At 42.4% G+C, this 23,475-nt stretch overlaps 1 protein-coding gene and 1 non-coding gene across 2 annotated transcripts in view; both read left to right on the top strand.

The window, feature by feature from the left end:
• The window catches only part of TBC1D9 (TBC1 domain family member 9), an 86,944-nt gene extending 64,204 nt beyond the window's left edge, over positions 1 to 22,740 (top strand). Inside the window, exons 12-21 of the mRNA XM_039875830.1 lie at positions 434 to 719; positions 1,009 to 1,138; positions 7,056 to 7,154; positions 7,322 to 7,390; positions 11,163 to 11,403; positions 15,695 to 15,760; positions 16,567 to 16,653; positions 19,473 to 19,547; positions 19,642 to 19,745; positions 20,639 to 22,740. Of these exons, the coding sequence (XP_039731764.1) occupies positions 434 to 719; positions 1,009 to 1,138; positions 7,056 to 7,154; positions 7,322 to 7,390; positions 11,163 to 11,403; positions 15,695 to 15,760; positions 16,567 to 16,653; positions 19,473 to 19,547; positions 19,642 to 19,745; positions 20,639 to 21,346 (1,865 nt within the window). The 3' untranslated portion in view covers positions 21,347 to 22,740. The remainder of the gene's footprint in view (positions 1 to 433; positions 720 to 1,008; positions 1,139 to 7,055; positions 7,155 to 7,321; positions 7,391 to 11,162; positions 11,404 to 15,694; positions 15,761 to 16,566; positions 16,654 to 19,472; positions 19,548 to 19,641; positions 19,746 to 20,638) is intronic.
• On the top strand, positions 18,023 to 18,141 carry LOC120613664 (5S ribosomal RNA). The gene has a single exon (XR_005655746.1). It is a non-coding gene; the product is annotated as a 5S ribosomal RNA (ribosomal RNA).
• Positions 22,741 to 23,475: the final 735 nt, after the last annotated feature.

The following is a 23,475-nucleotide window of genomic DNA, read 5'->3' as shown; positions in this document are numbered from 1 at the left end:
AAACAATTCATGTGTGGGGACCACACATCCAGATGAGTGATTTTTTAAAATAAGAGCTGGCCAAGAAATGGAGCTAAGATACACATTTCGTGCCTAACCAAACATTGCATTGCCAGCGGAATAACTGATTCTGTGTCATGCAGTCTTTGTAAACTGACACTCTCAACAACCCTCACAGTTGTAATTTTATTGCTTTTTATGGTGTGGAAAGCAGGACAGGGAGACCCCAAAAAAGGAAGATGCGGCCAGAACTAATCTGGTGACACTTTGGTCTAGAAACATAATAACAAGCAGAACAGTTTAGAGAAGGGAGCAGGGCTCTGTGTCAACAGCATTTGTGAACTGGATTGTTTTAGTCAAGCCACGTGATCGGGTGCCTTGGTGAGAGGTGTGGGTGGTTCACCCGGGGCTCTGTGTGTCTTCCCCGCTGCAGGTGCCCTGGTGGACCAGGGCGTGTTCGAGGAACTGGCGCGAGATTACGTCCCGCAGCTGTACGACTGCATGCAGGACCTGGGCGTGATTTCCACCATCTCTCTGTCCTGGTTCCTCACGCTGTTTCTCAGCGTGATGCCTTTTGAGAGTGCAGTTGTGGTTGTCGACTGTTTCTTCTATGAAGGAATCAAGGTGATATTCCAGTTGGCCCTGGCCGTGCTGGATGCAAACGTGGACAAACTGTTGAACTGCAAGGACGACGGGGAGGCCATGACCGTTTTGGGAAGGTAGCGCGCTAAGGCTCCTTGAAAACCACCTCCGGGTTCTTCCCTGTACTTTCGTTTGTCTGTCTTCTTGACTTCGGGAGTCTTATTTGGCCTGGTGGTAACCGTTGTGCCCACTTCTCTCTGTGGCTGAGAATTTATTTGCATCTCTTTGTCTTCAGAAGTTAGGGGTTTCCAAACGGTTCTTAAGGAAATTCTAGTCTTTTGTTTTCAAATGCAGAGTTTGTAGAGATCTATAATGGGAGAATCCCAGATGAACCTCCTAATGACTTCTGATTCATTTCTCGTCCAGGTATTTAGACAGTGTGACCAATAAGGACAGCACCCTGCCTCCCATTCCTCACCTCCACTCCCTGCTCAGTGACGACGTGGAGCCTTACCCTGAGGTGGACATCTTCAGACTCATCAGAACTTCCTACGAGGTAGGTCTTGGTTCCTGGCTGAGTGTCACAGTGCCCTGAGAGAGCGCTCTGAGGGGCCCAGCGAGAGGCGTGCCACACACTTCCTTCACTGACCCGTGGCTGTACCTGCTTCCTTTTACCTTCTGAGAACTAGTTGCCGGATCAAGTAGCCACCTGTCAGCTGACAGATTTGAGCTCCAGAGATGGACATTGAATTGGGCTCATGACTTCTGCTGGGTATAATACCATGGAGCAAATGGCATGACAAGCTTGTGCCCTCCAGTGCCTTACTGTACCCAGCCTGAAACCTGATCAGGGAGCTACTCATTTTCAACTCTGGGTGGACCGAGGAGGGGCCATTAAGAGCTGGCCTATGGAGGTTGACCTGCACAAATCAGGCCACTTCCTATTCTCATGCCAAGTCCTTAGGTCTTCTCTGAGGTCGATAAGCCTGTCCTCTTCAGTCTAAGACATGTAGAATATCCTGCACCGTCCTAGAGAAGAACCAGTCCTAGGATTCCTCTAGAATCTTGGCCTGGCGGGGCGGGGAGACTTTTGGTCCATCACGACCCCGGATCTGATCTTGAATCCCAAAGTAGATCTTCTAAGGTTAAAGAGCCATGGTGCCACGTGCCTCATAGTATTCGATGGTTTGTGGAGCCCCAGGGACTCAGTGCTCATAACTCCTCACAATTTCTTCACTTGCTGACCTTGACTCTGAAAACTGTTACAGAAATGATCATTGAGAAAGAGCATGAATATTCTGCTGAGCACACTGTACCCTCTACAGACGTTTTAGGATTATATGACTGGTGATTGTCAGCATTCCAAGTCGCAATAATCTGGATAAGGGACAAATGGCGAGAGTCCAGCAGAGTCAGAAAGTTCTTCGTAGGGTCAAGAAATTGGTATTTTTAAAAAAATTGGTATGGATCCAGAAACCTTTTCAGAAGTGATTGTCCTTAACTCATAAAGGGGAAAGTCTGGTAATATTTAAAAAATTCTTCCATTGACACTCCACATATATTAAAAACAAAACATTTTAGTATGTTTTAGAATCATAAAAGTAATGTAAGCTTATTATTAAAAAAAAAGGAGGAACTGTGGGAAAAGAAGAAAAAAATACTGTACCCTATGAACATTTCACCATATTTTCCTCAATACAGGTATGTTTTTAGATTTGTAATTTATACTGAAAAAGTAAGTTCCCACTAAAAAGTGCTCATGACATTTCATTTTTCACTTAAAATATATATGAGCATTCTCTAATATATTAAATATTGTTTGAAGGTGTGGTTTTAATAAATTCCTCATATTCTGCTTTAATGAGGTACCAAAATATATTTATCTAGTTCTCTTTTGTTGGACATTTACTTTGGCTACTTCTAAATTTTCAGTATGACATGGCAACCATATGGTATTATATGTTTTATATAATAAACTACATAATACCACTTCTCTGATTATTCTTAGGAATAGATTTAACAGCATTAAATTAAAAAATATGAATTATTTCCAAGCTCTTGGCACACATTATCCAATTTTCATAAAACTTGTCCCAACTCACAGTTCCACAAATAGAGATTAAGAACGGCTGTTTCATTCCACTCTCCAAAACTGGTTATTATCATAATGTGTTCTTAAAAAAGTCACCGCCCCAAGACTTTTGGATAGTACTCTATCAGAAATTTTGGATGATTATTCTCTCACACAAAGAGCCCATGCTCTTAAAGGTGATAGTTATTATACCTGTAGCCTGTTTTTGTAAAGACATCTCCTGAAACCTTTATTAAGGGAATTCTGGACCAAAGTAATAAAGCCTAGTATGCGAAGCTCAGCTTTATTCTTGAGAGTAGATATGCTAACATCATGCTGAGATCAGCACTTAGCCCATTTTTAATGGGAAAGGGAAGAGAATGGAGACAAGACCAAGGGCCGGTTTCCATTTATGTCCTGTCTGGCCGATCCCTAACGGTGGCCCTTCGGCTGTCACACGTCCGATGGCAGTTTCTCCCTCTGCCCCTTTTATTTATGTCATTGTCTACATTACCTGGCCTTTCAGCACGTGACGAATGCTTTTCTGTTTTCTCCTCTCTGCTTAGTGTCACCCCGCCGCTCCTAAATTTCCAATGGCTCTCTAACGCTTTACAGGTCACCCTAAAGAGACCACCACATACTCTTGTCTATTTTTTTTCCTCCTCTTAACCATTAAATTGGTGATTCTCAATCCTGCCTGTGCATTAAAATCACTTTTAAAAGAAATTTTTTTTTTAGCTCATCTTTTAAAAATATAAATTCCTAGGCTCCGTTCCAGACCAGTTGAATCCACATCTCTGCCATGAGGCCCAAGAATAAGTATTTTTTAGTTGGAAGTTCCCCAGGGGATTCCAGTGCCCGGTGAGGGCTGAGAATCACTGTTGTCGTTGCAGAATGGGCCACTCATCACAGAGCCACGTGTAACCTGGCCTGGACTGAGTGAGGCACAACATCAGCGTGCTCTGAGGCACACAACACGTTTCTCTCTGTGCTTCAGGATCATTAGCCAGGAAAATAGAAAAGTAGGAAAGATACTGGAAGCACATTGAGCTTTGAGATCTGGTAAAGGGCCCCCCAGTTGTAGGGTAGTTGGTCTGATTTTGGGCCGATGGCTCCTGGTGGGTAGAGATGATGACTTTATTCATAAAAGCCTCAAGGAGAAACTCGCACTCCTTATAAACTCTCCCAGGCCTCTACTGGAAGGTATAGACAGTTGGAGAGAGTTTCTTCTCCGTGGCCCCGTGTGTGTAGTTCTATAGAATTATCCAGAAATGGAAGACAATGTCCCAGCCTCAAGCTGGCCTCGGAGACAGAGATGACCCTTCAGAAGGCACAGGGACATGTTAATGAAGACCGTTCAGCAGGCACACAGCCACCACAGTTTCCTAATATTCAGGATGACCGACCCAGCCCGGTAGGTTTAATCTGAGGAGGGAAAGAATGTGCCTAGTAAAACACAGAGAGGACTTTATGCAGAAGACAGACCGTTAGGAAAGTTCAGAATAATGCGTTGGGCTTACGAGCGATGATAATAGCGACTACTCATTGAGAGCGTGCCCTGGAAGGGGGCCAGATACTGGGAGCTTCCCAGACAGCCCGCCAGGTGAACGTTACCCTCTTTTAAGGTGATAAATGTAGGTTGAGAGAGGTTGAGCTAGGTTTTCCAAGCCAGCAGTGAGAAAGTGGCAGTCACCCTCCAAATAAGAGCTCCCTAGCGTTAAAGCCAGAGCGAGGGGGGTTGTCAGGATAGAGGAGATGGAATTGTTCGAGGTGTAAAGACTGAGCCCTATAGCCCCCCGGGGCTTAGGGATGGAGAGGATGTGCAGAGGAGACAAAAGCAGTGGCCAAAGAAGTATAAAGAGAACCAGGAGAATGGGAGTAAATGGAATTAAAACATATACATTTACACCAAGCACTATAATAAGCAGTTTATGTTTTAGCTCTTACAGGAGTTGGAATACAGGCTAGACTGTTGCAACAATGGACCCTGAATAGAGTTAAACAAGAGAAAACTTTTTCTCTCACTTTCAGTCTGCATAGATGGTCCGGATCCGGTATGCACTCAGTGGGGTCAGGGACCCAGCTTTTTTCTCATCTATGCTTGAAAGATGTCCCTGCAAGAAAGGGAGACAGGGTGGCTGTGCTCCTTTCCTTTTAAGAAACACCAGCATAAAATGTCTGCTCACATCCTGTTGGCCAGAGTCTGGTCACCTAGACACAATAGGCTGCAAGGGAGGCTGGACATTTTGCTGAGCATCCAAGCGCTCAGCTGAAAATCTGAATTCCATAGATGAAAGGAGAGTGGATGGATGGATATTGGTGAGATAAGTGCCAGTCTAGGTGACAGCCATTCGGCACCTCTCACATTTGACAGCTAGATAATGCTAGTCCTCATTTCATAATTCCAAAAAGGCAGTGTGCTCTCTCTGTTCCAGTACCGTTATTAAACCGAAAGGTAATTTCTCAACTTCCTGATTGTCATTCACTTTTCGGATTGCTTCATCGTTTTCTGTCCTAAAATGTTACACCATAGCTTTGAAACCGCCTTTTAAAAAAAGAAGACACTTTTATTTGAAATTATTATTATAGATTCACAGGAGGTAGCAAAGAAATGTACAGAGAAGTGACCCGCACTTCCCCTCCGGCCCCCTCCTCGCCAATGCCAACACCGCAGACAACGCTGGTGCAAAAGCAACACCAAGAAATGGAACTGGCACAATCCAAAGAGTTTATTCGGGTTTCACCAGTTATACGTGCACTCACGCGTGCGTCCGTGTGTATGTGGAGCTCTGCGCACTTGTGTCACGTGCATAACCTTGCAAAACCACCGCCACGGTCAAGACACTCAGCTGAATCATCACAGAAAACTGTTTCCTGTGACCCTGTTAGAGCCGCACCCACCCTCCCTCACCCCGTGGCTAACCCCGGCAGCCACTAATCTGCTCTCCATCTCTACAATTGTTATTTCATGATTGGTACATAAATAAAATCATGCAATATGTCTGTTTTTTTTTCTTTTTTTGAGATTTGTCATTTTTCATCAAACATGATTTCTTTGAGGTTCATCCAAGTCAGTGTGTATATCGATAGTTATTTTTTTAAATTTCTAAATGGATGTACAAAGGTGGTCTTTTTGAACCTTTTGTTTAACATACTCATGTAGCTGTCACCGAGTTCAGTGCCAGCACCCCAGAAGTGCCCTCCATGTCCCCTTCCTGTCACTATCCAACCAAGGTTATTTTCCTGACTTTTAACATCATAGATGAGTTTTGCTTGTTTTTGAACTTCATATAAATGGAATTATCCAAAATGTTCTTTTGCAGTTCAGTTTTATTTTGCTCAGCATTATGATCGTGAAATGTATCCAAATGGTTCATGTTCATTGCCGCATAGTAATTCATTGTGTAACAGCACCACCATGTACTCATTCTCACTGCTGTTAATGCACATTTGGTTACTTGTTTTTGGCTAATAGCGAGCGGCACTATGAATATTCTAGTATATGTCTGTTGGTAAAAAATATATATACTTTTGTTTGGGGTGTATACTTAGGAGAGGAGTTTCTGGGTCATAGGATATGTTCAGATTTAGAAGATACTGCCAAACGGATTTCCAGATGGTTATATCAATTGATACCTTGAGCAGAAGCATAGGCGAGTTTTGCTTGTACCATACCCTTGCCAACACTTGATACTGTCAACATTTTTTTTTATCCTTTAAACATCTTTAGCCATTGCAGCCATCGCTTCTGTGGATTAAGCTTCATGCTTTTAGCAGAGTTTCTTTGTTTTTCTTTTGCACCATTAAGAGACAGAACGTCTTACAAATTCTTTCTCTGCCTTCAGATTAGAACTCATTTGGCTTTTAAAATTTGTTCAACATATATTCAGGCAATGCTGGGCATTTCGGAGTTTGAAAAGATAGCTAGCTCCGTCTGCCTCTCAGAAACAAACACAGAGAGCTCTGGGACCAAATCATGAGTGGGGAGCCTTATACCAACATTTCTTCCAACCTCCCAGTCTAATAGTGAGCTTTTAAATACTTCCTTTCTCCTTGTTAAGGAAATTCTTCCTTTAAAGCATTTTTTTTTCATACATAAGTGGCCCTTGTAGCCTTATTTAACCCCTTCCCCATAAATTGTTGATTTGAGGAAGACTGATTTAGCTTTGAAATTCCATTCAATGGTCGAGAAGCATAAGAATTTCCTGTTATTTATTTATAGTTTTTAAATGGCTTTAAAATAAATAAAGATAATATAATAGATAAAGGTATAGTCTAGGATACCTGTCATGTGATAAAAAATTTCTAATATATATCAGGATTGTGGCCCCATCAATGCTGCAGACACGACACTGTGTGCTTTAGCAGATTTCTCAGAAATACCAATATTGCTCCTTTCCAGAAATTTGGAACTATCCGAGCAGATTTGATTGAGCAGATGAGGTTCAAACAGAGACTGAAGGTGATCCAGACACTGGAAGATACTACGAAACGGAACGTGGTACGTCCTGTGAGAAATAGCGTGTCTCTTCCTCCATCCTTTGTCCCGTTCCTACTGGCTCATAAATTTCTGCTTGACACACTGAAGATAATTTATAAGAAAATCAAGAACTTTCCCAATGTGACATTTTCGAGTTTATAAATTTATTGTGTTTATTCTTTTTATAGGTACGAACCATTGTGACAGAAACTTCCTTTACCATTGATGAGCTAGAAGAACTTTATGCTCTTTTCAAGGTGAGTTTCAATGTAAATTTGAGTACATTCGGGGAATAAAAAGTTCACTTTAATAATTCAGTTCCAGATTTTTCTGTTAAATTGTTAACAGATAGCATGAGTCTCAAGATGTATAAAAGGGAAGATAGAGCTGAGAATATAAAAATTGAATACTTAATATGAAAAATAAACATTCTTATAACTCATTTATGTTGCTGTTTTAGCTTTCTTCTACTAGCTGTTTCTTTGGACTTCAGAAAATAGGATTTTACTTTATATTACTCTTTGGAATAATGGCAATCAAGTTTAAATTCTGCCTGAAATTCCTGTAAATTGTAATTTCCTACATTAAGCTATATTAAAGCACTCTTAAAAAAAAGATATGTAGTTAGAATAAAGCTGTTCAAAGTCTAAGGAAAAGCCAAATTGGTTAAATTTCTGTGATTTCCATTTCATGATTCACTCCCTACCAGTCTTCATCATGAATAAGAAAATATTATGTTAGTAAATAAAGCAATGTAGAATTTTTCTTCTAGGAAATATATTTTAGTCATAACTATATTATCAACATCACAGGTTAAAATGTGGCAATTGCCAGAAAACAAATTTTAAAAGATGCTTTTTATGCAGGTACCAATTTTATCATGATCTCTAATTGAGTGGCCTCTTAATACGTAGTGTCTTTTACTGCCAGGACTAAACTCACCTGTATTGGGGGCTGCAAAGATAGTATAGGAATGAACCATAAAGGCCCAGACGTGAAGGTCTGAGCTGAACACTAATAGATCTCAGAATCAGAGAATGTGCTAGCTGGGAATGTTGTTGTTAATATCCTCACTTGTCTGTTAGCTACTAGAGGGCACTCCTGTTTTATTTATTTTCATTTCACTGGTGCCTAGTACTGTGTCTGTACTCCATAAGTGTTCCAAAGATGTGTGTTGAATACATGGGTCAATTAGCGATCAGTTATCTGTCTGGTACACTGTCTGCGTGTTTCCGATGTGGGTGCAGAGTGAGGTTTCATAGCTGGTTGGTGACGTGCTTTGTCAGCCCAGCAGCATGACAAGCAGAGTGGACAACAGTGCCCCCACCAGCCTCCATTCAGCACTTAATGGTCAAGTCTGTACAGGGTGCCATCTCATTCATGTTTTATCCATACAGCTAAAGCTCCGTAGCTAATTGCTCGGTATAAGTTGGTTCTCTATAAGGAAGGGGTCCCTCTTTTATTTCATAAAGGAAAAATATAATGATCCAACTTGGATCAGAACAATAAAAATTAAGGATCCAATTGAGATCAGATTTTAAAGGGATGCTGAGGACCGGAAGAAATCTGCTTCACAGGGCAGTGGGGAGGTAGGGCCAGGATTTGGGGTAACTAAATAGAAGAGGAAGTGGCAGCTGGAGGCAACAGGACCACAAACTGATGATGAAAAGGGCTATGACATTGGAAAGAGGAGGCCAACTTTGAGAGATACCAGGAAAAGAAGGGCCAGGGCTGGTGTGCAGAAGTCCCGGACCCAGAGATCGCTGAAGCCGTGTCTTCTTACCTGGGCACCATGCATGCCACTCTTGTCTGTGCACCTCCAGGTCTCAGGTGTGTCATTTGTACCCTGAGAGTATACTTCAAGAAAGCAACCTTTTCTTATGCTCAAAAAGCTTGCCCTATGAGTGCGTTGACAAACACGAGTTCCCCATGTCCACTGAGCACCCCGAGAAAGAACCTGAAACCCTTATTGGTGTCACCAGTGGGAAGGAGTCCCTGGTACTATGGAACCAAGACAAAACCATCAGTTATGGTCTCTCTTGAACACTTGAATTGGCTTTAATTCATTTAAACAAACATTTAGGGAAGCATTACTATATGTCAGACACCCACCTTACCAGACTTTTTAGTTCTTTAAAAAGCCATTTTCTGGGGGTTTCCTACAGATATGAAGGAAAGATGCAGTCCTCTCGCAAAGAACTTAATGTTGGGCTTTGGGTTAAAACTTGGAGGAAAAGGTGAAAGGCTACCACCGTGAGGCTGATTTGTGGCCCAGGGCCCCTTTGCCCTAGTTTCTTTCCAAACTAGTCCTTTGGCCCTTTTTCAATCTCTGGGCCCCTCATCCCTCAGATGATGGACAGCGGAGTCTCATCACAGAGCAGGGAGATGATCTGCATGGCTTGTCTTTCCTGCTGGTTGTGAGCACCGTCAAAGTGCCTGCACCACACTCAGGCAGGCCAGTTCCAGAGTCACTAGGCTACCTCAGGAGGAAATGCTCTGGATAACCCTTATCCAGTGACATCGCTCAGGTAAAGGGGACCTCTTCCAAGGATGTGTCACCAACACGTGCCTCCCAGAGAGGGTTGCCGGGCATCACCCATGATAGTTCAGAAAACAGCTCAACTCATGTGTTGCCTGGGACCTCAGCCTTCATCCCCTCCCTCTGACTCACCACTGCCTCCACCCTGCAGTCAGGAATGCACCCCGAGCCCTGGTGGATCTCAGTAGACTTTATCCTCCCAAGGCTGCACTGCAGAAAACCTGGTGTGGGCTCCGTTCTCCACCTCTCCCCTCTCCTCTCCTCCGTCCTTCCAATCCTCTCTTTTTTAGGTTATTAGCTATAATTCCTGGTAAACCATTATGATACAGACATTGGTCTTCCTTGCTCCTTTCTAAATGAGAGCCAAACAGAAGTGCTACACGCTCTCAACAGACTCCCTCCCCTCTTTTCAGGATCTCCGGGCAAGGGGGAAAGACCTGTTGTTCTGAAGGTGCTTTTTTCTGTTGCGATATTTGCGCATGTCTGTGGTGAAACACTCAGTACCTCGGGGAGTAAAGTAAAAATACAGTCCCCGTTGTCACGCCCCTTCCCTCTCCCCCCTCTCCTCACCCGCCATCCAGCACTGACTCTGTGTGTAGAGTGGGGGTGTTCTTCCGGTCCTTGCTACGCGTTTTATCTCTGCGGTCTTCCTAGAATGAGCATCTGTTTCTACCAGAATCAATATGACCTCGTGAGTAAAGAGGCCACCTTGTTTCCAAGGACAGAAACAGGCAGCTTTTGTTGCTGGATCTGGATCTCTCTCCTTACCGCAGTGGCTCCTACTCGTAGTTTTTCTAGAGCTATTTTCAGATGTGTAAAATAGGAGGACCACGCATTTGTAGCGTGACTACTGTATATGGCTATGATGATACCTATGTGATTTTGGTGACCAGGAGGCAGGGGGGTTTATGGGACATTAAACTAGAAATCGGAAACTCAGAATCTCATCATGATCTGCTTTGCGTTAAGTGCTTGGATGACCTGTGCAGGCCACTTGACCCCTGGCCTTTACCATCCTCACTTAGAGAACAAGGTGGTCACGTGGCTCAAATTACAGATCCTTTTCAGGTGTCCATTCTCTTTATTTCTTTTAAATTAAAAAAAGAAAGGTGTCTATGGGAATTATTTCTTAGAACATCCGTGAGTATATGTATAAGAGAGAAGGAAAGGGAGGGGGCAGAGTCGTTCCCCGTTTTTTCTTCTCCTGCTCCAGTAATTGATCCGGGTCTCTCCAGTAATTGATCCGGGTCTCTCGTGGCCAGTGTCAACTGCAGAGCTGGTTGCCATGGAGCTGGGGGTGGCCAAGAGCAGATATATGCAGAACAAGAAGACAGAGGGGCCCTGACACTCAAGCACTGCCCCAGGAGGTGCACAAGGGTTGACCAGAAGAAGGCTTTTTCCAAATTTGAGGGTGAGCCCTTTCCTCCCGGTATCTGCTGTGAGATAGAGTCCCCAATGTCACTCTTTTTGTTATTGTTGTTTTTTTTCAGGCAGAACATCTAACCAGCTGCTACTGGGGTGGGAGCAGCAACGCGCTGGACCGGCACGACCCCAGCCTGCCTTACCTCGAACAGTATCGCATTGACTTTGAGCAGTTCAAGGGGATGTTCGCTCTTCTCTTCCCCTGGGCCTGCGGAGCTCACTCTGACGTGCTGGCCTCCCGCTTGTTCCAGTTATTAGATGAAAACGGAGACTCTCTGATTAACTTCCGAGAGTTTGTCTCTGGGCTAAGTAAGGATGTGGCGAGAGTGCATGAATTGGGAGGGAATGGAGGGGGCGGGCAGTAACCCCGAGGTGCTCAGTGCTGCCGTCAGGGGCAGAGGGCCACATTTTACGGTTTGCAAACTGACTGTAAAATTTATTTTTAGTTCGTGGATATGTTATACGATTAAGTCATCGCCTTAAATAGTCTCCAGCACTAGTTAAAATACTTTATCGGAGAATTCACAAGACAATAAAATGACAACTTAAACACTGGAACCACAGACATGATAACATTACCGGAGAAAAAGAAATGTTTGGGTGGATTGCTTTTCTTTGACCAAAAAAAAATAATATATATATATATTTATATTATATACAATATTATAAAATTTCATAAAAGCATTTTGTGATGTTTTTAATGAAGGGCTGAAAATAACCACAACAGCTCTGCAGTCTAAATGGAAGTCTTTTTCTCTCCATTTTGCTGGCGGAAGGGCGGACCATCACGAGAATGCACACCCAACACCCCACGAGCAGCGTGTGGTTTCTGCCTGTCAGCCGCTCGGTCCAACCTGTTCCCTGCCCTATATTCGATTGGACTCGCATTCCATTTATAATTGTGGGGAAAAACAAAAAGCTACATCGTAGTTGGGCTTGACCCATTGCTATGAGGTTGTGAATGTAGCAGACAATGTTGTCAGGCTGCCAGAATGTGATAAGAAAGAAAAAAATGTTTTGATTTTAATTGTGCCACTCTGTGACCTTGGGCCATGTACTTTAAAGTGACATGCTTAAGGAGAGATGACGGCGTCAGGCATAGAGCCAACAATGATTCCAAAAAAGTCCCCTAAATCTTTAAGAATAATGAATGACTGGAAGGTTTAAAGACAGGAAGCTGATGGTTTTTAAAAAGGCAAAGGGGTATAGTTTAGGTTCTCTGATGTAAGAAAAAATTACTTGTATAAAGTACTCATGGATATCCTTCAAAGGTGGGACATGGAGGAACTAACTAGCCTTTGCTAAGTGCAGGCACTGTTCTGATGCTTTAGAGTCTGTACTTACTCACTGAATCCAAACAGCAGCCCCTCGGGGTAGTCGCTGTAGTGATAACCCACGTTTCCGCGTCGCTTATCCTGTGCCAGGCTCGGCCCTGGTGCTTTACTTGCATTTAATGTGCCTGGAGGCATCTCAACTACAAAGCTGAAGTCTGAACCCAGGCATCCTCGAGGCTCAGTTGGTGCTGTTGCTAGTACACTTTGTTACCTACCTGCTTAATTTTATTCCGTTAAAAGGATGGAAGCTCAGAAAAGTTAAGGAACTTGCTGGGACATTAATATTTCGCGAGTGAACACATGCCTGTTAATGACCTGAAGTGACGTCATAGTCAGCATAGCACGTGCCACGCCCGGATTCTGACCAGGGCTGTCTGTCTCGAAAGGTCATCCTTTCTCCCTACTCTATGCTGAGAACAGCAAATGGGATTTTTTTTTTTTAAGGAAGAAGGAAGTATTAATTAGTTATACAAGGAATATATAAGTATATTCTGCTTAAAAAAAAAAAAGTGAGACAATCCAGACAAGGCTACAGGGCCCCTTTGGCCTTATCCTAATCTTTTCTGTCCCCAAGGTAACAACTCGTTATTATATTGATGTCTATCGGAAAGATTTTTTAAAAATTATCTTAGGACAAGAATGAGGAGGAAAAAGGGGCAGGTTCTACATGTAGAAAGTGATAGAAATTATAAATATTTAAGTGTAGTCAACTCCATCAAGAAAAATACTTTTCAAAATCTTCAAGAAAGGAAAGAGAGGCTTGGGCTTCTTAAAATGCAGTATTTTGAGCAAAGTAAGCTACACCCAGATGACTGTGAGAACTCAGCTGTTCTCAGTCACCATTCTGGAGACAGACAAGTAGACCAGGAAAGAGAAATTCTCTTCGAGTTTTTAAAAGCTAAAACATGAATTCTGATAAAGATGGATCAGTCATTTTAATGTCAATCCCCAGAAAGATCCCTCTAGAAATCAGTGAACGGATGGTCTGCATGGACTTAGCAATGAGAGGCTACCATCAGAAGCCACAGATGAGCTGTTCTCTCTTCTTCCAACTGTGTTGCTGAAAGGTGGAGCCTCTAAACATGTCACGGATGTCACGATGCAGCTGGTCATTTGACAGATCGATAACTCATTACAAATGGGAAAGGCGGACGTGTATGAAGGTCGATGGTTGCAGCACTGGCCAAACACGGCCCCCGAAGTGTGATGGTTAATGAATCAGTTTCAACTGAGAGTCTCTAATATGTTGGGCTTGGTATTTCACCTCTGTGATTATTTCCTTATTTGCACAATAGTGTTGTTGTCAGGACTAAGTGAGATAATTCAAGTAAAGTGTCTAGAACAGTGTCTGGCTCAAAATAGGTTATGATCCCTAAGATAACTATTTATCCTTTTCTATTGGACTCAATCAGCAATTTAATAAAGGTAGAGAAAGCCATACAAATGTGTGGGATACACAGAGCTGGGAGAGAGCCAAAATGACAAAAAGAAATTAAAAAACACATATATATGAGAGGAGGAAATGATTCAGAAAAAGAAATCCATAGGGACAAATCAGACATCCTAAATTTTAAGAAGTGATTGAAAAAGAACTAGCTAGGTGTCTGCCTATCATATAGTGGTTTCAAGCATGGCATCTAGGGTCAGACAAATCTGAGTTTAAATCATGGGCCTGCTACCTACTAGCTTATGATCTTGGACAAATTACTGAACACACTTATCTGTAATATCAAGATAATAATTGTACTCATTTCATAGAGAATTCTTGTGAGAAGAGTGGAAAGTAGCTAGCAAAGAGCATCACACAAAGTGAATGGTTAATAAATGTCATTATTTTATGATTAGTATTAGTGTGTGCAGACATCTTAGGGTTCAGTTAACCCTGCGGTCAGTCCGAAACTCCTGAGCGAAGGAGTATAAAAAGTTGAATGCAGACTTACGCTGTATTAGTGTAAGAGTCAAGAACAGTGCTCTGAAGTGGCCGAGCAGCTTCTGGAACTTTCTGTCCAGAGAGATATTGATTGACAAATTAACATGTAAGGCAATGTGGGTAAGAATAGGGAAGGGTATGTATACAAGCCATGTCGTATGAGAAAGCTGGAAAGTTCAGAGAGGTGTATCCCAAGGGAGATAGATTTGCCTCGAAAAGATAAGTTTGAAGGGGTCAGGAAGGTGAATGTGTGGACTTGAACTGAGGAGGCAGTAGGCCTGTTTGCCTTTAAAGAGTAGAATAAAGGGAAGGAGTGATGGGCTCTTTGAGATCTGATAAGGGCTATGGACATTTCCCTCTCCAAAAATGACACATGAACATAGACACAAAATGTTATGTTTTGTGGGGTTCATGGGCTTTATGAAGTTGAGTCTGCAGGTTAAGGATCCTGAGACTAAAATTACAGGACAATTTTCAGTATTTACAGAATACATCAGTGGAATGAGATGCCTCTGGTTTTGACGAGCTCCGTGTCTCTGAGAATGTTCTAGCAGATGCTAGATTCCTAACTTCTGTGGATGTGTGAGATTCCTGTGTTAAGTGGGAGGTCAGACGAGATAATCTCTGATGTCTCTGCCAACCCAAATGCTAGAATTCTTTTTTTCTTCTTTTTCCAAATCTAATTGGTCTTCAACTAGGTGCCCTGAGAATAGATATTTAAAGGATTTTCTGATTGCTGAAATGCATATGGACTTTAAAGGAAAAAGTAACAGGATTCTTCAGATTGAAGTTATGGTGCTGTAATGGCAGACAGGTTAAAATAAGTTAAAATGAAGAAGCGTTAAGGAGAACCCAAACCAACAACAACAACAAAAGAATTTCTAAAATGAGTAATTGGAAGCAATCCCAAATAGACTTTGAGATTATTTCTGAACTCTTAACAGTTAGTTAGTGCTGAGGTTCGTTCACATGATCTTTCTTACTAATACAGAGTTAATTATGTGCCAGGCACGATTCTAAGTGTTTTATAGTATTAACACATTTCTCACATTTCATGGGTCCTGATGTCAAGACCACGGATAGAATCTACTATTTATCATCATGCCTTATAGAGTTAGAGCCAGGTTGACTCCAGGGTCGCATAGTAAATACAAAGGATTTCGAACCAGGAATCCTGGGTCCAGAGCTCTTAGTTTAAATATATCCCGGCCAACGGTCTGTCACCTAGTGTCCTGGTTTCAGATTGTGAAAAGCAGACTGTTCAGGGAAATGCTAAGCCCAGAGGGGTTCCTAGCACAGAAGATACATTTCACATTGGCATTTCTGTGACTTCTAGGTGCCGCCTGCCATGGGGACCTCACAGAGAAACTCAAACTCCTGTACAAAATGCATGTCTTGCCTGGTAAGTATGTGTACCTGCAACCATGACCTGGCTTGAAATTGTGTGTGTGTGTGTGTGTGTGTGTGTGATCTAGTCACCTCTTTTTGCTATACAAAATCACTCACTGGTTGCTGAGAATGAACTAAATAATGACTACATAAGTTCCTGAGCCAGCAGGTGCTTGAGTCCCATCCTTTACCTGTCTGAAGTGTGAGCTGTGATAGTAACAAAGAGCAGGCTTGTGCAAGAGAGAGAATCACTAGCATTTGGTAACACATGGGATTCCAGGGTGGTGAGAGAGAGGAGCGGAGGAGATTCAGAGGTCCCCAGTTCGGGGCGGGGGGAGCGGTTCTACCATGGACAGAAACAAGTGAGAAAGATGGCGAGGATGTGAGTTAAGTTTTAAGCAAGGGTAGCCTTCAGCTGGGATAGATCTCACAAATACTTAAAAAAAAAAGAAAGAAAGAAATAGAGGAGGGATTGGCACTAGGATAGAGATGGGGTAAATTTATGGATTTGGGAATGTATCGCATATAATTTTCTAAAATTTGGTTCATGAGGGATCGCAGGATTTAGGAACGTCTCCATTAAAAGGAAACTGTAAAGGGACACTTTGGTGTGTGGTCGTTAGAATGGAGGGTGGAGTTAGAGATGGGGGGACCCCCTCTCCCGGCGAGATTTTAGGGGCGGTGGGCATTCCACGGGACCCTGCCTCACCTCGGTAGCTTTAGCCTCTCATCCTCCCCTGAATCATTTCTTTAATGTAAAGCACACTCTCGTGAGTCTGGCCCTGCCAGGATGAGAATTCTCCTTCCTCCCCTCCCTAGAGCCATCCTCTGATCAAGACGAGCCAGATTCCGCGTTTGAAGCAACTCAGTACTTCTTTGAAGATATCACCCCGGAATGCACGCATGGTAAGGGACGTTCCTCACCAGGGCTGCTCTCTCTCTTTTTTCCACAAAGCCTTCTGTTGATTGGAAGAAGTGGCCTCCGAAGCTAGTCAGTCAAAGAAGTATATGGATACGGTTGCCTGATATACTACCTTTGAGATTTTTGAAGTTAGATGGGACTCCTGGGGAGCAGGTCCTGCAGCCCTGAAGGAACTGTGGATGTCATGTCCCCCTGGCCGAGAAAACACATGTCTTGCAAAGCTAATGCTCCGCCCCCGTCTCCCCGCTAGGGTCAAGAACGTCATCCTGTTATTATGCTGCCACCCACCATCAGGACAAGCATTTATATCGCAAGGCATTGTCTTATATAACGGGCATCAGCAAACTCCCGCCCATGGGCCAGACCTGGCCCACTGCCCGTTTGTACAGCCTGCGCACTCACAATGGTGTTTACATTTTTAAATGATTTTTGAAAATTAAAAATATTTTGTGACATGGGAAAAGCATATAAAATTTACACTTTCGTGCCTATAAAGTGTCACTGGGACACAGCCAAGCCGTTACTCATTTACATGTTATCTGTGGCTGCCTTTAGCCACCGCGGTAGGACTGAGGCGTTGAGACAGACTGTAGGGCCTCCAAGACCTAAAATATTTACCCCCTGGCCCTTCACAGGGCAAGGTTGCTGACTCTTGCTCTGCATGGCTGTTAGGTCTGCGCAGACAAGATCCAACTCCAACTCACATCTGTGCATGTTGAGTCGTACTGCTTTGTCTCGGTCGATCTCAGCAGCGTCTCTCCGCTTGCAACTGTAGGGAGTTTTTACCTTCTGATTCTTCATTAGGGCAGCTCCATGACTTCACCCAAGTCCGAAAGTAAACGTGGGTTGCTCCTGGGTCCTTGTGCCTCTTAAATCTCGCCACCCCCTGATAAGCCCAGTTTAAACCTGCTTTTAAAGTGTGAGCACCTAAGTGAGTAGAGAGGAGTGAGCTAGACCCAGTCCTATTACTGGTAATATGAATTGGAGGTCAGAGCGTAGGACAGAATGCTAGCTCTGGATATCGTCATGTAGGTGAGCTCACACAGGTCCCTGCATCTCTGGGCCTCAGTTTCCTTCTGTGGGAAAAAATGGAGATGATAGCTGTCATTTTGGGTGTATTAAGGACTTGATGAGATAATGTTGTAAGGCTTTTAGCATCGCGCCTTAGCACGTTCTACAATAGTCTTAACATCATTAGCAATCATGTTTTAGCTACAGAACGTTGGCCATGTCTTTGTTAGTGGACACTTGTTTCAAAAAAGGATCCACTTCTTTGAGAATGCTTCAGGAATGGTTACATGCCAATAACATTTAAAAATCATTAAAAGATGCATTTAAAAAAAGGTTTTTCTGGTCTACGGCCATGCTACCCTGAACAAGCCCAATCCCGTCTGATCTCGGAAGCTAAGCAGGGTCGGACCTGGTTAGTACTTGGATGGGAGACCACCTAGGAAGACCAGGTGCTGTAGGCATAAAAAAATTAAAAAGTAAGGGATTGTAAACTGACAAGGTCCTTGCAATCTGTGAGATCAAATAAGAGTTGCCTCGCCTAAAAAAAGTAAAAAAAGAGTGTTCTAACTCTAAAAGTATTATTGCTTTGTGTCGAAATCTTAAAATATAGATGTATAAAATAAGCTAAAGATGTCTTAAAGTCTTATTGTGCAAAGATAACTAATAATATCGTGAACTATTTTCAGTTCTTTTTATTCATATATGTAATTATAATATTTACATATATGTAAAACTGGGATCAAACTGCCTAGCCTGTTTTGTATCCTATTTTTTTCACTTAAAACCCAGTGAGCATGTTACTACAGCATTAAACATTCTCTGAAATCATGGTTTAATGGCTATATAACATCTAGTGCATGGGCTTACTGTAAATATTTTTGAATATCTACTTCTAAATTATTTTCAACATTGAGAAGAGAGAAATCTCTCAATGACATATAGTACATTGTCTCACTCTGTCTTAAAAGCCGCTGAGATTAATTTGACACTCAATACCGTCATGATCACATAACTGGTAGAAGCAGCACTGGAAATCACCCTCATAGCTGGCACCCTGAATGGGAACCTGGGGCTGTTATACATCCCTCGCTTTCCAAGTCCTTATATGTCTTGTAATGTCCTATTTTAAGAAGGAAAAAAAAGTTAAAAGTGGTTTCCCTGAAAGTCACATTTTTGAAATGCCAGATCATAAATCCGAAGGAATTTTGTATCACATAACGTTTGTTTTTTGGTATCAACATAGATTCTAATTTCCTTTTGGAAAGTGAGTTTCCGATCTTTTGTGGGGCCTGACAGAAGTCCTGTCTCGTGTATGCAGAGTTAGATAGATGCTGTAACAGGGAGGGAGAGAAATGAACATTCACTGGAGCCAGCACCACCATTTTTTTAAATACTGAAGATGATGTGACATCATCTCTTTATTTCCTGATTGTACACGAAACATTCCTGTGACAAAGAATTCTGGGGAGTTATTTATTTACCTAGAAGTAGAGCTGTCAGATAAAGTAGGGGACACCCAGTAAAATTTGATTTCAAATAAGCAAAACGTGATTTGCTTAGCATAAGTATGTCCCATGCACTATTTGGGACACATTTATACTAAAAAGCGATTTGTTGTTGATCTTAGATTCAGATTTAACTCAATGTGCTGGGTTTTGGGTTTTGCTTCGGTTTGGTTTTTGCTAAATCAGGCAACCCTACGTAACGGTTCCTCTGTTGTGTACTACAAATGCTAAATCTGTAGGTTTATTATATAACATTCTGCTTTTTTCTTCTGACTCTTTCTTGGTAGTGGTTGGATTGGACAGCAGAAGCAAACACAGCTCAGAGGACGGCTTTGTTACCGTGAGTCTGAAGACAGACAGAGGTATAAAGATTCTTTTCTATGTGTTCAGCTTCCTGTCGAGTGGACACTTGTTTCTTGATTTTTGAAGACTTATTTCTTGACCTTTGGGTTTTAGGGAAGAGGGCAAATTCTCAAGAAAACCGTAATTATCTGAGACTCTGGACTCCAGAAAATAAGTCGAAATCAAAGAATGCAAAGGATTTACCCAAACTGAATCAGGTAAGTAAGTGCTTGGCAGTTCAATTCATTCATTTCAAACCTTGAAGCTCTGTTTTCTCATCATAGATAAATGTAGAATAAATGCCTCTCAAAGATCATGGTAACTTGGGGTGCTTAGTTAATATCCGTTTGTATCTATTTTGTACATCAAAAATATGCTTGGTTGTGAGAAAATGACCTCTTCAAAGGAAATGTGAATCACGAAATACCCAATTTTGAGAGTACACATATCTCATCCCAATCATTAAAAATACCCTGAGATACTCCAAAAACAAGCTATGCTGTTTTTAAATCACTGCTCAGCTATGAAGATGTCTGATGTATTTTTCCTTAAAAAGCTGAAATGTAATGAGGGAGATAAAACAACATCAATAATTATAACACAGGATAGGAATGCTAAGTTTCCTAACAGAAAACAGATAAATCACCTGGGGTGGGGGCGTGGAAGGCATTTTTTTCTGTCCCTGGTCACCAACCCATGTGTCATGGGAGAGGGGATCTGAGCTAACCTTGAAAGAGTAAGGTGTGTACTAAAGTGAGTAGATGTTAAATGCGATGAGGTCTGGGATCTACGTAAGCTCATTTGACAAAGGATAAAAGCATTAATGAAGCAGCTGTATAACAGGCTCTCTTGACTCTAGTTGATGGGTGCGTGAAGGCTCATAATTCTGTTCTTTCTTCTTTCATGGATGTTGTGAATTTTTCATATTAAAAAAAATGGAACCATCAATAAAGAGACTTTAAACAACACATCAGCCCACCTTCCATATAGGACTTTTCGGGGATCTTTTCATAGTCCTAATGAAAAGGCTTTGCAGCCCACGTCGGTTCTGCCTCCTGCCCCCCCCCCCGAGGTAGTCACATTTTCTGTCTTTTTCCACATCACCTTTCAGGGGCAGTTTATCGAGCTGTGTAAGACCATGTATAACATGTTCAGCGAGGACCCCAACGAGCAGGAGCTATACCACGCCACGGCCGCAGTGACCAGCCTCCTGCTGGAGATCGGGGAAGTGGGCAAGCTCTTCGTCACCCAGCCTGCCAAGGAGTGTGGCAGCGGGGGCGGCGGGCCGTCCTGCCACCAGGGCATCCCGGGAGTGCTCTTCGCCAAGAAAGGGCCCGGCCAGCCGTACGGGATGGAGCCGGCAGAGTCGCACCCGGCCAGCTCGGCGGGCGACAGCGAGGAACACTCCCTAGTGGGGCAGATGGAGGACATCAAGCTGGAGGACAACGGGGCCTGCTCCTCCATGCTGATCTCCGACGACGACACCAAGGACGACAGCTCCATGTCCTCGTACTCGGTGCTGAGCGCCGGCTCGCACGAGGAGGACAAGCTGCACTGCGAGGACGTCGGGGAGGACACCGTCCTGGTGCGCAGTGGCCAGGGCACGGCGGCGCTGCCCCGGAGCACCAGCCTGGACCGGGACTGGGCCATCACCTTCGAGCAGTTCCTGGCCTCCCTCCTAACGGAGCCCGCCCTGGTGAAGTACTTTGACAAGCCCGTGAGCATGATGGCCAGGATCACCAGCGCCAAGAACGTCCGGATGATGGGCAAGGCCCTGGCCTCGGCCAGCGACTACGAGATCTCCGCCATGTCCGGCTGACCGGCGCCGTTCCTGGGGAGGCGGGAGAGGGCGGGACAGGGTCTTTATAATGTTCTTCTGCGTTGGGGTTTCTTTCTTTCTTTCTTTCTTTTAAATTAAATATTTATTAGTACCCGGCTTGAAGCCTAATGTTTTCATAATATAATACAATGAAAACTGTTGGAGAAATATTTAAAACACCTCGCTGTGGGTACAGCACACTCTCTCGTCGGGGGGAAGGGGGGTTTACCACAATGCAGTTTATGCAGTGAATTCCAAAAAAAAGATAAAACCTGTCCGTGATATGTGTGTATTATAACTTCTTAATCTTGCCGTTGAGCTGTGTACATGGTTTCAAAACAAATAGTGCTGTTTAAGGCTAGAGAAAGCAGCAGCCATTTGTGTATTGGGACTTTTTAAGTAAAATCAGAGCTATAAGGTAAATGAAGTGTTCTTAAATGGAATAGGCAATGTCGGCCGGGGTAAATCCTAGACCACTTTGGGGAGCATTAAAAATATTTTTTAAGATTTGAAATATATTTCATAGACGTCCTCTATTCAAAAATCATGTTCAATCGACCTTCCCCTTCAAGGGGAAAACATTTGAGATTCTAAACTATTATGAAAGTGTAAGTGATTTTTATGTGATGCCAGAATAACACTTCTATTTGGTCAATTCGGACAAAGACCAACCAATTTCGCATTAAAAACCAGTTCTGGTTATTTATGTCAGCTGCCAGAATCAGTGAAAATGAACAGTCTTTTGTTACAGAGAACCTGAAAGTGGCAACGAAGATGACAGAGGGCTCAGGATTTTTTTTGTTTTAGAGAGAATAAAGTACCGATGCTTCTGATACTGTATTTTCAGCTTCATGTGACTCATTACAAATAAAGCAAAAAAATAAACTTTACCCCTTCCATACTCTCCATAGATTCAAGAAATTATACCATGTGTCACATATGGCCATCTTTCTGGTTAAATCAATGTAGAGATGTTGTAAATGGAAAAAAAAAAAAAAACCCTGCAAGATAACGTAACTGAATGTTTTAAAGCAGAACTTGTCACTTTATATAAAAGAATAATCGTATGCTCTATTTCTTGAAGGGACGTGGAAATGGAAACTAGCACACCTGCACTTTGGAGCGTGCTTTTTTTTTATTACTATTATCGTTTCGTCTTTTACAGATGTTGGAGGTTTTTCCCTCTTGTTGTCGAATTCATAATCACGGTCATATTTTTTTTGCTTCTTCAGAATATTCCTTTTGATGCTTTATTTTATTATACATTGTGTCCCTTTTTTAGCCGTTGCTGCCATTTTTCATTTTGTTTACAGAATGATTTTTAAACTGTCAAATGAAGTAGTGTTAACCTCAAATAGGATAAATGTGAACAAATAAAATACATCAGATACTCAGATATGGCTTTTATCTCGGTGCTTGAATTCCTGCCTAAGGCAATAACATTATTCTTTTGAAATTTTGCAGGAGAAATTATATTCGGCAACCATGTTGACTAAGTAAACATTTTTATAAACAAGTATTTTGAGATAAATACAGTATGTAGTGATGCGCATATGAATGCATGTATTTAAAACAAAGAAAGGAATTTTTATCAGTTATCCAATTATTTACCTTATCCTACATAAGTGATTAAAGGGTGAAAATCCCTATTTCATCCTTATTAGTGCACTGTAATACCATTTGGTATGTATTTAATCGAATAGTCATTTATTTGATTTGACTCTAAAATTGTTACATGTTATTCTATCATGAGTTTCTATCTTTAAAGTCACTTAAAAGATGCCTCAAGAAATTTGTAAAATCTGATATCTCAACCTCGCAAAAATCAGAGATGGATTTGGGAGGGGAATAAGCATGTGTTTAAGTGTATAGCCCTCCATAAAACAGAGGAGCCAGAATTTCCATTGTAGAGAAAGAGACTCTAACTGAAAACAAATGTCTCCATTGATGCTATTGGAATATTGTCCTTATTTGTTCAAGCACACCGTAATGCGAACATCACAGAGCCATATACTCTATAATGGCAAGTTTTAGTCTGCATTTGCATCTAAAGGCTTCATATGAAGGAGCCCTGAGCCTCCAATTATTTCCAGCTTAGGCTGTGAGACAAATAGGCTTGTCAGCTCATT

Source organism: Pteropus medius, unplaced genomic scaffold, assembly GCF_902729225.1.
Source record: "Pteropus medius unplaced genomic scaffold, Ma_sr-lr_union100, whole genome shotgun sequence".
NCBI classification, from domain to species: domain Eukaryota; kingdom Metazoa; phylum Chordata; class Mammalia; order Chiroptera; family Pteropodidae; genus Pteropus; species Pteropus medius.
The sequence above is the reverse complement of the archived record's forward strand: the minus strand, read 5'-3'. Positions and strand labels throughout refer to the sequence as shown.